This window comes from Carlito syrichta, unplaced genomic scaffold (genome assembly GCF_000164805.1).
Source record: "Carlito syrichta isolate Samal-C Ts95f unplaced genomic scaffold, Tarsius_syrichta-2.0.1 Scaffold288277, whole genome shotgun sequence".
Taxonomy (NCBI): domain Eukaryota; kingdom Metazoa; phylum Chordata; class Mammalia; order Primates; family Tarsiidae; genus Carlito; species Carlito syrichta.
The window spans coordinates 353,452-368,034 of NW_007232373.1; the positions used below are offsets into that span (position 1 = coordinate 353,452).

General features: G+C 41.5%; 1 protein-coding gene across 2 annotated transcripts in view; it reads left to right on the forward strand.

The window, feature by feature from the left end:
* LOC103255581 (E3 ubiquitin-protein ligase RNF103) overlaps positions 1-14,583 on the forward strand; it is a 110,791-nt gene that overhangs the window by 81,755 nt on the left and 14,453 nt on the right. For both annotated transcript variants that reach the window (XM_021710197.1, XM_008053553.2), the window contains exon 3: positions 2,438-2,617. In XM_021710197.1, coding sequence (XP_021565872.1) covers positions 2,438-2,617 — 180 coding nt within the window. The remainder of the gene's footprint in view (positions 1-2,437; positions 2,618-14,583) is intronic.

Genomic DNA, 14,583 nt, shown 5'->3' on the forward strand with positions numbered 1-14,583 from the left:
GAGCGGCCACTGCACTTCAGTCTGGGCGACAGAGTGAGACTCCAACTCAAAATAAATAAATAAATAAATAAATACAATAAAATGGCCAAAGGACTTGAATAGTCCTTTGGAATTTTTCCAAACGAGCTATACAGATGGTCACTAAGCACATGGAAAGATGCTCAACGTCACTAATCATTAGGGAAATATACATCAAAATCAAACACAATGAGATGCCACCTCATACCCATTAGGATAACTTCTGTCAATGAAACTACAGGAAAAAAAACTAACAGAAAATAACAAGTGTCGACAAGTATGTGGTGAAATTGGAGCCCTCATACACTGCTGTTGGAAATGTAAAACAGAATTATTATATAATCCAACAATTCTGCTTTTGGACATACATACAAAAAATTGAAAGCAAGGTCTCTAAGAAATATTTGTACAGCCATGTTCACAGCCGCATTATTCACAATAGCTAAAAGTTGGAGCAACTCAAGTGTCTATCAACAGATTAATGGTTAAGTAAAATGTGCTATATACATAGTGGAATTTCTTTTTTTTTTGAGTTGGAGTTTCACTCTGTCACCCAGGCTGGAGTGCAGTGGCACACTCATGGCCATTGCAGCCTCGACCTTTTGGGCTCAGGAGATCCCTCCACCTCAGCCTTCCAAGTAGCTAGAAAACTACAGGTGTTCACCACCACGCCTGCCTAATTTTTTGGTTTATTGTAGAGACGAGGTCTTGCTGAGTTGTCCAGGCTGGTCTCAAATCCCGGGACTCAGGAAATCCTCTTACCTCTACCTCCCAAAGAGTTGGAGTTACAGACGTGAGCCACCACTCCCAGCCATACATAGTGGAATATTATTGAGCCTTAAAAAGAAAGAAAATCATGTCACATACTTACAGCATGGATGGGCCTTGAGACATTGTTAAGTGAAATAAGCCAGTCAGAAAAAGACAAATATTGTGTAATTCCGCTTACATGAAGTACTAAGTATAGTCACATTTATAAAGACACAAAGTAGAATGGTAGAAGGCAGGACTTAAGATAAGGGGGAATGGAGGATTATTGTTTAATCGATTTTGAAAGATGAAGAATTCTGGATGGTGGTGATGGTTGCGTAACAAACGTAAGCGTACTTCATACCACTGGATTGCACACTTAATGGTTAAGATGGCAAATTTTGTGTTGTATCTTAACTACAGTTTTAAAAATTAGACAAAGCACTACTGGTAAAAAAGCCTATGATTTAGACGTATCTTACCTCTAGCTGATGCTGCTATGAGACTTCAGTGTTCAGGCTTCAAGATACAGGGGTTTACAAAGCATTAGTGAGTGTATGGAAATCGAACTCCCATGATTGTAGGACTGCTACTTATTGATTATTGGAGCCAGCTCTAATGTACAAGGGGGACCCAAAAAACCCCAGGCTTTACATATAAAAAGTTGTGTCTTTATTCTTACATGTTTAAACTTCAGTCACCTTCAATATACTCTCCATTTGATGCAGTACACCCATCAAGATGCTTTTTCCACTGCCCAAAACAGTTTTGGAACTTGTTAATTTTGATGCCTTTTAGTGTTTCTGCCATTTTTTGTTTGACCTCTTCCACATCTGCAAAACTTTTTTCATATAGCGAAGCAAAAAAAAAAAAAAAGTCACTTGGGATGAGATTGGACAAATAGGGAGGGGTAGGGGGTTCATGCTGTTTTTGGTCAAAACTACTGCTTATTCAGCACAGTATGAGCAGGTGCATTGTCATGGTGGCAGAACCAATCACCTGATTGCCACAACTTAGGACATTTCTTCCTCAAATCATGGCACAACCTTCTCAAAACTGCCAGATAAAAACTTTGGTTGACCATTTGATTCATAGGATCAAATTCTGAGTGTACTACGAGGGACCCACCCTCCAAAAGATAATTCTGGTTTTTTGTTTTTGTTTCTGACATTCTTAGAGCGGTACCAACACAAGTTAGAATGGGTTTGCAATAAGTGTCTTAAGATTTCAAGTGTAAGGCTGGGTGCAGTGAGTGGCTCATGGCTGTAATCCCAGCACTTTGGGAGCTGAAGGCAAGAGGATTGCCTGAGCTCAGCCTGAACAAGGCCTCGTCTCTGCAATAAATAAAAAAATTAGCTTGGTGTGATGACTCACACCTGTGGTCCTAGCTACTTGGAAGGCTGAGGTCCAAGGACCACCTGAGCCCAGCAGGTCAAGGCTGTGATAGCTGTGAGCATGCCACTGCACTCCAGGCTGGGCGACAGTGAGACTCTGACTCAATCTTAAACTACTTTGTGTTGTTTCTGGAAATGATGGATAACCCATCACGTGATTTTGGCTTCATTTATATACTCCCATATGTTTTCTTATTTAATAGACATATAGATCACAATAAGAATGGATTTGCGTGCCAATAAATCTGATTTTTGGTGTTCTGTTCTAAATTTAGATATCCAAAGAGAGGAAGAAAAAGTGAAACGATCGGTAAAAGATGCTGCCAAGAAAGGCCAGAAGGACGTCTGTGTAGTTCTGGCCAAGGAGATGATCAGGTCCAGGAAGGCTGTGAGCAAGCTATATGCATCCAAAGCACACATGAACTCGGTGCTCATGGGCATGAAGAACCAACTCGGTAAGGCTGAGTCACCTCCGGCTACCACGAGTGCTGGTGTTGCTGCTTTTGTTGTCAACATGAGCTCCTTGAATAGAAGGAACTCACCTCTGACTTATGTTCTGTATATTGTTTCCACTGGGTGTTGTTCAAGTGCAAAATATAGTAGTATTTTATTGCTATTCATTTTCTTTTGCCAGTGTTTTCTGGTAACAAAATCTACATATAAATCTGCTTGCTTAGAAGTCAGGACATATTGGAAAATATTATCAAGTGACCTGAGAATGGAGTTGTGGGAGAAGAGACCCAATGTGTGTGTTTGGAGGGAAGATGAAGAAAATGTGTCTGTCCTCCCTTTTTCCTAGGCCCAGGGCAGCCCAGGCAAAACTTTAGAACAGGCTGCTGGGCTTTGATTCAGGTCCTTTTCTGCCTTGTCTCTGACTATCTACCTAATGCTTCCTTGTGAATCTGCACACTACGTAGTGGCTATTCAGCATAACATTCATTTATTCATTTTAGATGACTTAGAAACTCATGATATTTAAAGTAAAAATAATCATTTCATTTCCTTTCATTGTCTAGTACAGTACTACTTATGGTCTTTTACAGATACCTGTTTCCAGGTCAGTGCCAGCTTGAGTCATAGGTTAAATTTACATCCAGTTGGTTTCTTTTCTTACTTAGTTTCTGTTAAATTAGGAAATCCTAACTCAGAATTATTCCTGGGTAATAGCGGCAAGTGACTGTCAGCTATGTAGCTTGAACACAGACTCAGAAGTCATGGAGAAGTCAGGCATGGTGGCGTGCATCTGCAGTTTCAACTACTCAGGAGGCTGGAGCCTAGGAGTTCAAGGCTGCAGCGTGCTGTGCTGGCTCCAGTGAATAGCCACTGTACACCATCCTGGGCAGCATGGCAAGAGTCTGGTTCTAAAAAGGAAAGAAAGAAATTATGGATACATTTTTCACTAAAGAATAGTTTCAACTCTGTCAGATACTTCTTTGATAAGTTTATCACACTCAACATAATTTAGAAGGTTGGATGTTTTAATTTATAGGGTGGTGTCAGATAAGGTTCCAATGCATTATTTGATTGTATTTGTCTCTGGAAGTATTTCTTCATGTTCAATATTGACATTTGAATGCGGCTTTTAAATATGCCTAACAATGAATGTATCATTACATTAGTTTCTCCAAATACTGAAGAGAATAATCATGGGTTAGGAAAGAGTAAAATATATGACAAACTGTACCACATGTTCTTTAAGATATCTATAAGAATTAGCTTCACTTTTTAAAAATTGTTTTTTGAGTCGCCCAGTTTGTAGTGCAGTGGCACGATCATGGCTCACCATAGCCTTGACCTCCTGGGCTCAGGTAAACCTTTAGCCTCAGCCTCCTGAGTAGCTGGAACTACAGAGCACCTCCACATCTGGATAATTTTCTTATGTTTTTGTAGAGACAGTGTCTTGCGTGTGTTGCCCAGACTGGTCTCAAACTCTTGGGCTCAAGCAATCCTCCCACCTTGGCCTCCCAAAGTGCTGGGATTATAGGCATGAGCTACCATACTCAGTCTATCTTCACTTTTAAAGACCATGTTATTTCAGCCCTCAAGTGGTGAATTTAGGCTCCTGAAATACTGGCTATATCACCTAGATATACCCTTTGATCAAGCTAAGTAGTCAGTGCCATAAAGAAATAGTGTGATTTCATCTGCTATTTGGAAAGCTCAAGTTTAAATAGTCTCTTACAGCCAATTTTGCAAGTTTAATATGTATTCCCTGTTTTTTCTGCAATATGCCAAAAAGATGTGTGTTCAGTTGAGCATGATAAGCTTGTTTAAATTTTTGTCACTGGTTTCTTTGCTGAATCATGTTGCTTATCTTGTCCTTTTCCCTCTGTGAATAAAGCAGTGTATGCATGGCCTCTTTCCCCCCCGATTGTGAAGATAAACGCTGAGGATAGGATAAATAAGGGTGTATGTAGCACTCATCCAGAACCAGTAAAATTTAGTATTTTGTTGTATTTGCCTGCTTTTGTTAGAGAAGTAGAACATTATTATTAAAGTTGAAGTTCCTTTAATTCCCCTTCCTAAATTCATAATTCCCTTCCCTTCCATCCTTCCCGAGGAAACCACTGTCATGAATCTTAAAACTTATATAAATGGAGTTATACTATATAAACCATTCTGTATCTTTTCTCCCCATTTATCATTGTGTTTTGAAATATGCTTGTATTGATAAATATAGAGCTAGTCCATTCGTTTGAACTACTGGATGGAATTCCATCATATGAGTACATCACATTTTATTTTTCTGTTCCCTCATTGATGGACATGGGTTGTTTCCCATTTTTGCTGTGTGTAAAGGTTTAGGATGGTTGTATACTAGGAGGAGAATTGGTGGGTAAATAGCTGAGTTTAAATTTTGCTGGAATTAAAAATTGTTCTCCAAAGAAGCTTTACTGATTTCTATTTCCAGCAGCAAAGGATGAGTTTTTTTCCATACCTCTTCACCAATGCTTGATATTGCCAGACTTTTTCATTTTTGAGAAATGTTGTCTTGGTTTAATTTTTCTTTTGAAGCTACTGAACTTGAACACTCTCTTCTCTTTACGCTTTCTTCCTGTGTAGAGAGTGCAAAATACCTTTTCAAGTAGTTGTAATCATGAGTAATTATTGGCTGGGCTCGGTGGCTCAGCCTGTCATCCCAGCACTTCGGGAGGCCAAGGCGAGTGGATGGCCCGAGCTCGCAGGTTCGAGACCAGCCCGGGCAACCTGGCGAGACCTCGTCTCTACAAAAAATAAAACAGAACTGGACGTGGTAGCGCACGTCTATAGTTCCAACTACTCGGAAGGCTGCGGCGGAAGGATTGCTAGAGCCCAGAAGGTCGATGCTGGGGTGGCCCTGAGCATGCATGCCACTGCACTCCAGTCTGGGCAAAGGAGCGAGACTCCAACTCAAAAAAAAAAAAAAAAGTAATCATTAATCTGCATGAAAAAAATCAAACTTTGTATCATATACTTTTAGCAGTAGACAAAACAAAAGCTCTCTTATGTACTGCTTATATCTCAAGAACCTATTTAAATATACACCCGCAACGATATTTTGCATTGTTTGTTTCAAATCCATATCGTGGCATTAGCACCATTGAACAGTCTTGGAATGTTAAGATGCTGCAGGGCTCCATTCTAGGTCCCCTGGTTGAACTCATCTAACTCTGTGCCTTTAAATGCCATTGATTCTTACATTTTTATCTTCAGGCCTGGCTTTATCTCTCAGTGTGTAGTTGGCATCTCCACTCAGGTGTCTTCATGGGAGTCTCAGAATTAGTATGCCTATGCAAAAAATCTTGGTTTGCTTTCCTCTACAACTTGCCGTTCTTCCAATATTTCTCATCTCTTTTAAATGGAACCGTCATCTACCCAGTTTCCTTGGGCCCAAAACCTAGGATTTGTCCTTAATTTCCTCCTTTCTTTCATGATCCCATCATTTGGCCTCCAACGTAGAGCTTCATATTTTCCTACTTATGTAAGTTGTGGCGTCTTAGTTCAAGCTAGGATCATCTCTTGCCTGGGTTTCAGAAGCCTCTTAATTGCTTCCTTGCTTATATACTCACTCAGCTACAGTTCATACTTCTTCACATAGCATTCAAATGATCCTCATGAAATGAATGTGTGATCATGGCATTTTACTTAAAACACTGTGGCTTCTCAGTGCATTGAGATTAAAACCCAAATTCTGGCTGGGCGCAGTGGCTCAATCCTATAATCTCAGCGCTTTGGGAGGCCAAGGCGAGAGGATTGCTAGAGCCCAGCAGTTGAAGACCCACCCGGGCAACTTGACGAGACCTCATCTCTACAGTAAATCAAAAAATCAGCCTGGCATGGTAGCGTGTGCCTGTAGTTCCATATACTTGGAGGGCTGAGGCGGAAGAAGGATCGCCTGAGCCCAGCAGGTCAGGGCTGCGGTGGCTTTGAGCAGCGTGCCACTGCACTCCAGCCTGGGTGACAGTGAGACTCCTACTCAAAACAAACAAACAAACAAAAACCCCCAAATTCCTGGTGTGGTTTCTAATGCCGGATAGAGTTTGACAGTTGTTCTAACCTCATCTCCTTTTCTCCCCCTCTACTATATTCAGCCATACTGGTCTTTATATTCCAGGAACTGGCCGAGCTTATTCCTATCGTAGAACATTCACACTTGGTGTTTTCTCTGCCAGGCACTTTCCCCCCATCTCCTTGTAATTCAAGCATTTGCGTCGCAGTTCAGATTCAGGCATTGAGAGTGGCCTTTCCTAAAGTGCCCCCTTCCACCACACACACATTATTATCCAACGTTCCCTTTAATTTCTTTATATTTCTTAAAAATATCTAAAATTGACTTGCTCATTTATTTTTTTATTTTCAGTTGGAGTCTTACTCCGTTGTCCAGGTTGGACATTGTCCAAGTGACACGCTTGTGGCCACACCAGCGTCGATATACTGGGCTCTGGCGATCCTTCTGTCTCAGCCTTCTAAGTAGCCAAAACTACAGGCGTGTGCTCCTGTGCCCGGCTAATTTTTGATTTATTGTAGCGACAAGGTCTCGCCAAGTTGCCATGGCTGGTTTCAAACCCATGGGCTCAGGCAATCCACTCAACTCGGCCTCCCAAAGTTCTGGGCTTAGACTGAGCCACTGAGCCTGGCCTGCTCATTTATTTATTTATTTATTTATTTATTTATAATTTCCATTTTTATTTGATGTTTCCAAATATAAAAAAGTCAAGATTCTTACACTGATTATCTCAAATGAGACCATGCAAAGCAACTCAGTGTGTACAACAATCATTTCTCCCTTTGGCTCTGCTTTGTAATTCGATTGCTCATTTATTTTTAACATGTTTGTTGTTTTTCTCCTCCCACTAGAGCCAGGAACCTTGTCTAATCTGTCTAGCCCACTAATACATCTCTGACTTCACAAACAATGTCTGGCTTGGTTGATGTTTGTAAAAAGAATGAATCTACTGGCATCTTTAAGTGGTGGTAATGGTTCTTCCATAATACCATTAGATTATCCTCCTTTCTTTCCCAGTGCATTTTATTTATATTTTTATTTTTTTTTTGAGTTGGAGTGTCACTCGGTCGCTCAGACTGGAGTGCAGTGGCCGCTCCCGGCCACTGCAGCCTCGCCTGCTGGGCTCCGGCGATCCTTCGGCCTCAGCCTTCCGAGTAGCCGGAATTACAGGCATGTGCTACCACACCCGGCTGATTTTTTGATTTATTGTAGAGATGAGGTCTCACTGCCCAGGCGGGTCTCGAACCCGCGAGCTCAGGCAATCCACTCACCTCAGCCTCCCAACGGCACGGGATTACAGGCTGACCCACTGAGTCCGGCTTCCAATGCATTTTGTAATGAACTTTGCATCTGGTTTTACAGATTTCTCGGCAGTAGTATGACTTGTTTCTTTGTTTACTCTGGGAGTGCAGTCTTGAATGATGTTTTTGTAATTTTGTTCTCTTCTTTATCTGTACTGTCAAACACATTAAGCTTACCAGTTTTGCACATGGTCTGTCTAGAACAGTGATTTTCAATGTATGGTCCGTGGGACCCCTGGGAGTCCCAAAACCCTTTCAGGGGTATCTACAAGGTCACACTATTTTCTTAATAATACTAAGATGCTTTTTGCCTTTGTTGCTATGTTGACATTTGCACCAATTTTGCAAAAAAAAAAAAAAACAATGGTGGAAGACTGCTGGAACCTTACTTAGCACCAATCAGGGCAGTGGCATCCAGCTATTCTAGGAGTCACTATGTTCTTCACTGCCATGCTGACTTGAAATTAAGAAAGAAAAATCAATTTCATGTAAGGATCCTTGATGAAGCAGTACTAAATGCGTTACTAAATCTCAACCGTTGAGTCACATCTTTTTAATATTCTCAGTGGCAAATGGAAAGTTGTTTTTTATACCAATTCCTGCTTGCCTGACTGAATCACAGCTTTCAGAGAACTGCCAGCTTGAATGTCAGATGACTAAGACTGTATTTTAATTTCATTAACAATAGTTAATAAGCGTTTTCTGTACCTTGCCCTTACTACATTCAGATATGTGTCAATGTGTTGTAATCTGAAGAGGAAAAAAAGAAAAGTGCGACTGTTTCCTATAGATATATCTATATATCTTAGCGTTTTATGTTAACGTCGATTTTGATTAAAAATGGGAAACAGACGTTTTGCTTTGAAGACTGGGGATAGGCATTTCTTGATCATCTGGGGTGGTAGTGGAGTCTCTTACATCGTTTAATCTTGGAATGCTCGTCTGTTTTGTCATTTATGTTGAATGTCTGCAGGCTAAGAGTCTTCAAGGACGGCATTGTCTTTGAGGATTCCAACTCCTGGCCCAGTCACGTGCGATTTAAAGGGCTCTGTCCTCTTCACGCTGGTCTTGGTGTGCAGTCAGTGCATTGTGGTCTTTGGAGGAAGTCCTGCTTGGGGGACTGGCCAACCAGGCTCCTAAGTGTTTCTGCCTTCCTTGCCCAGGTGTCTCCTTTTGGAGTCTTCTTTATTGTGATGAGGACTGGAGTGTGGGGTGAGGGCTTAGCAGCAGCCCACGGTACACACCTCACCAGGATGTCAAATGGCTGGGAAGGGAAGCCGAGACACTTTTCTCTTCTGAGACTCGGCACTTTCCAGTTCCCAGCTCTTCCTTCTCTTCTCCTCCCTGGCCTCAAGTCCCAGAAAGTGGCCAGCAGCCTTGACTCTAAGGGCCTTGTCGGGGTCACTGACATGTCTGACCCACACCTGGCTTTTGCTCGCACTGTGGCTTGGCGGTAGCTGATTAAAGGCTTGCCTCGTGTTTTCATTTTGGCTTATTTTCTTTCTTATTTTCTTTTCCTTTTCAGGTTGCAGGGTATGAGTCAGGATGGCTTGTTTTCCTAAGTGATTGCTTGGGCAACTGGCTGCTTAGCTCTCTTCTTGCCAGTGTTTTCTACTTTGATGTCATATAGTCCCATGTGATCCGGATTTTCATGTTTTCTTCTGCAGTCCACATAAAGCATGCAGTCTCCGAAAAATTGTAATATTTTTGTGTGTCACAGTCACTTATACTGGGAAACAGCACAGAAAGCACAAAAAACTCTTTACCCTGAGTTTTTATTTGGAAAATACAAATATAAATTAAGCCCCATGTTTGAGTCTAGCTTAGAAACCTCTACTTTCCCTTTTACCAAAATAATTTCCAAGTGGATCAGAAATTAAATGTGAAAAAATAAATATATAAAAAGTACTAGAAGAAAATCTGGTTTAGTACTAGTATAACATTAAAATGGAGAAATGTTTTCAACATCTAACATGAAACTCTTTTAAAAAACTTAAAGGAAAAGCCTGATGCATTTGACAACATAAAACATGTAAAAGTTCTGAGCAAGTGCATAAAAGTCAAAAGAGACAGTGACTAAGCAGTAAACAAAGGGCTTATGGCTTATTACTCGAAAACCTTTTGCAAATCAATAGGAAAAAAATGTTGGTAACTTGAAGAAGAAAAACAATCGATGACTATATGGAAGGATTATTAACTACATTCAGAATGTACTTTAAGATGAGATAATCACATTATTCCTGTCAAATTGACCAGGGATTGTAAAAATAATATACTCCAAATTAATTTTAGTGCACTTGTTAATTGGTACAAATATTTTAGAGAACATTTTGACAATCTCAATTGTAATACATCAAAAATGTAGTATCAAAATGTGAATATACATCTCCTTTTATATAGAAATGTGACCGTGGGTACAAAAGCATTAATTTATAAGAATTTTCATTATGGCAGATTTTTCACACTGGAGTTTAGTAACTCCCCTAGGAAACATTTTGGTGCTTATTAGTTTTCTGTGAGAATTTAAAAAAAAATTTATTTGACTTTGAGTATTGATTACTTTCATGATTCATTGATTACTTTCATAATTAATTACTTTCATAAGATTTCAATCTTATTTGCATTTTTGCTTATGAGGTCTAGTGTCACATTTACTTGTAGCAGTCTAATGTGAAAAAAGAAAACCCAGTTGCTGTGTAAATGAACTTGCCAAATGAGTCCCATCGGATGCAGGGGTTTTCAGTAGTCATAATAGACAAAAGTGGGAAAGGAGATAGACACACAAGAACACTACATGTATGTATGGTTTTGAAATAACCCATGTCGTAAGTTGTGTTTTAGTTCCAGCAAAGTATTACATGAAATTTATGTTGTTAATGTGAGTTTTATCGTTTTGAAGTTTTTAATACTTAATTTTGTTTTTGTATTAGTTTTGGAATTCTATAATTATAAGTGTCGGGTACTTTTACCTAATTGTAAAATACAGATAATTAAAGCCATCATTGGAAAGCTGTTGGTAACAGTGGTACTGTTAACATTTTGTTTTCTTCAGCAGAGGACTGAATCAGTAAATTATGGTATATTCAGACTTTAGCCTAGGACTCAGCTGTAGGATGATGTCAGTGACACTTTGTTTGAAAACAAGTTGCAGAACGGTATATATAGCATGATACCACTCTATAAATAAATAAGCAAACAGAGGATGTGTTTATGTGTGTAAATAAATGATAAATGGATAAACAGAGGTCTGAAAATATATATTCCAAACTGTTAACAGGTTTGCTTCTGAAGAGAGGAGGTAGATTACAGAGGATAATTTTTCACTTTCTATTCTCATATGTACTTCTGTATTATTTGAATCTTCTGTGTTTTCTTTTTAACTTCTTAATATGGAAAAATTTAAGCGTGTGCAAAAGTGGAGCAAATACGCAGATGAATCCCTGTGTATTGTCATACAGCTTAAACAGTTGTCAGTTCTTGGCTGGTTTTTCTTCATCTCTAAATCCCCACCTAGTTCCTGTGTTTCCTTCTGGGAATCTGTATGCTCTGGTCCCTTGATAGCCGCAGGGGACGGGTTCCTGGATTCCCACAAATATCCAAGTCTGAATGCTCGAGTCTCTTATATAAAATGGCGGTAGTATTTGCATGCGACCCACCCACATCCTCTTGTATACTTTAAATCATCTCTGCATTAATTATGATACCTGATACAATGGAAATGCCATGTCAATAGTTGTTTATTGTATTGTTTAGGGAATAAAGACAAGAAAAAACGTCTACTTGTTCAGTACAGTTTAGCATCCATTTTTTTTGTTGTTGTTGCTTAATATTTTTGTTTCTCAGACGAATCCACAGGTACAGAACCCACGGATACGGAGGACTGATTTCCTCTATAAATACTTGCACATGATTTATGAAAGACTAAGGGTTCTATCCTCTTCCTTAGGGGGCCCTTCCAGCCTGGGGACTTGAATCCTTCAGCGCTTGGTTGTGTGTGTGTACATTTCCTTTCCACTGTATGTTCTGTTTCTTTCTGAAAGCAAATGGTCTTAGTGTTGGATTTCCCATGCTGATCCTTTAATTTTATGTTTTTCATGTTCCCTTTTAAGGCTAATAATAATAGGCAGGTCGTGAGGTTTAGTTTGTTGCCTGGCACAGCAGTTGGTATGTGTTGGTTCTAATGATCTTCATTCTCACCATCAGTTTTGTCGTTGTGTTCCGCTTTCTGAGAAATTTCCTCTACTTTAGTTTCCATTTCTTCTCCTGCATTCTTTATTTTGGCTATCTTAATCTTAATTGTCAGGAAAGGGTTCTCAATTTCTTTTTTTTTAAACAAAAATTCATTCTGTTCTTATTTTGTTGATGCAGTATTGTCTTTTGTTGAGTCTTTTTGAAGTTTTATTGTGTTCCTTGCGTTGTTTCTCAGCTTCTTCTCCCAGTCATCCTCTTCTTCCCTATCCCTCATCTTTTTTTAAGAAAGAAATGGGCCAAGCTCAGTGACGCAGCCTATAATCCCAGCACTTTGGGAAGCTGAGGTGAGTGGATTGCCTGAGCCCAAAGGTTCGAGACCAGGCCAGGCAACTTGGTGAGACCTCGTCTCTACAATAAATCAAAAATTAGCCAGGTGTGGTAGTGCGTGCCTGTAGTTCCAGCTACTTGGAAGCCCGAGGCAGAACGATCGCTGGAGCCCAGCAGGTTGAGGCTGGGGTGGCTATGAGCATGCCACTGCACTCCAGCGTGGGCGACAGAGTGAGACTTCAACTCAAAAAAAGAAGGAAGGAAGGAAGGAGGGAGTGAGGGAGGGAAGGAATCAAAGAAGAGGGAGAAGGCAAGAGAGAGGGGGAAGAGGGCAGGGAGGCTAGGTCAAGTGCAGGCTTTCTGAGCACCTTCCCTAGTCTTTTTTAGACTGAGCTACAAAGACCAAAATGTTAATTCACTCAATAAATATATCTTTTGTTTGTCAGTAAAATCGTGTATTGGTAAATATCAATAAAGAAATGTCAGTAAATATCTTTTAGCCTTGGCACTGGGGTTAGCATGGACGTTATAGCATTGTCGCTGCCCTCCATGGGGTGAAATGCAAACAACGGAATAAATTTAATACAAATTAAACATTGAATAATCAGTTTGGAATCAAATAAGTGAATATTTATAATTGCAAGCTGTGATATGCCCTAGGAGACTGTCAAAGGGAAATGCAGAATCAAGGTTAGCTCCTTTCAGACACTGATGAAATCTGAAGGAGGGTGAACAGTTAAGTTGGGGCAGTGTGTTTCAACCTGCCTGGCGAGCTTGCCTGAAGAGGGCCCCGGGGTCAGAAAGAGCTATGCGCTCCGCTCGTGAAGCTGAAGCAAGGTCTGGGAGGCTGGGGTGCTGAGCGAGGGGCTGGAGAAGATGGATGGAGAGGAGGAGCAGGGAGGGGAAGGGAGGCCATGTCTGCAGCTGCTAGGAGAGTGAGGGTTCTAAAAGGCAAGTGCAGTGGGAGGTGTGCCATAGCAGCGGTGCAGACCAAGTGCAGTGGGAGTTCAGAGGAAAGTATTTTGGGGGGATTCGGGGTGGCATTTGAGTAGAGAGCGGTCAGGTGAGCCGAGGCACAGGTGATGCATTTCAGGCTGTGTTCAGGAAACAGTTTGAGAGGAGCGCATGAAGGGAAGCAGTGGGAGGTGCAGCTGGGTGAGCTGGAGTCAGAGTTCTGAGAGGCGGCCGAGTGATCTTCCGTTTGGTTTGTCAGATGGTGGAAAGCTTTGGCGGGCTGTGAGCACAGAGTGCTGGTGCAGGGAGGGACGTGGCAGTGAGGCTGGAGGCAGCGAACCTGAGAGGTCGTGGGGCGGGGAGGGGACTGTGTAGGTTGGCCTAGTAGGACTGAAGCAGAAGAGAGGACACTGAAGGAACTGCTCTGGATGCAGAGTCAACGGGACTTCGAAGACAGAAACACACCTTTGGGCCTGGAAAGTTCAGAGATGCTGGAAGCAGGGAGGGGGCAGGCCTGAGAGAGCGCAGCCATTTCACGTGGGCCTGACAGACTGGCCAGTGGCATCTGCTCCACCTTGATTCCCGGCACCTGACCAAAGCGCTGGCAGGAGGGTCCCCAGAGGGGCTGCTGGGATTATCATGGGATGGGGTTTGTTGGGAGAGTAAATACAGCCGAGTGGGTCATAGAACTTGGGACAGGACAGGAGGAAAGCTGTGCATTCTGGGGGTAGAAAAAGAGAAAACTTCTAGAAGCAGTGCATGGAACCAGAGTCCCGGGAGCTCTTTTGTCAGTCTTGCCAAGGCCCCCATGCCACCCCTAGCATTGCTGCTTTGGAAAACCACAATTTGACACAGCCATTCCTTTTCCTTAAGGTGTTCCCCTGTTAAAAGTGCAGCTCCCTCTAGGAGGGGTGATCTGCTAAGCCTTGTCAGCTATCAAGACAGTGTCCTGATGAGGCACTTGGCAGGTGGCAGCTTCCTGACAGCAGCTGCTTGCAGAATAAGACAGATGATGAGCATGTTTTGATTGGGGAAGAGAGTTAAGGGAGAGGCCAAAGGTGGGGCAGGAAGTAGAATTACCATATGCTCCAGCAATTCCTCTTCTGGGCATGTACCCCAAAGAATGGAAAACGGGGACTCGGAACAGATACTCGGACACCCT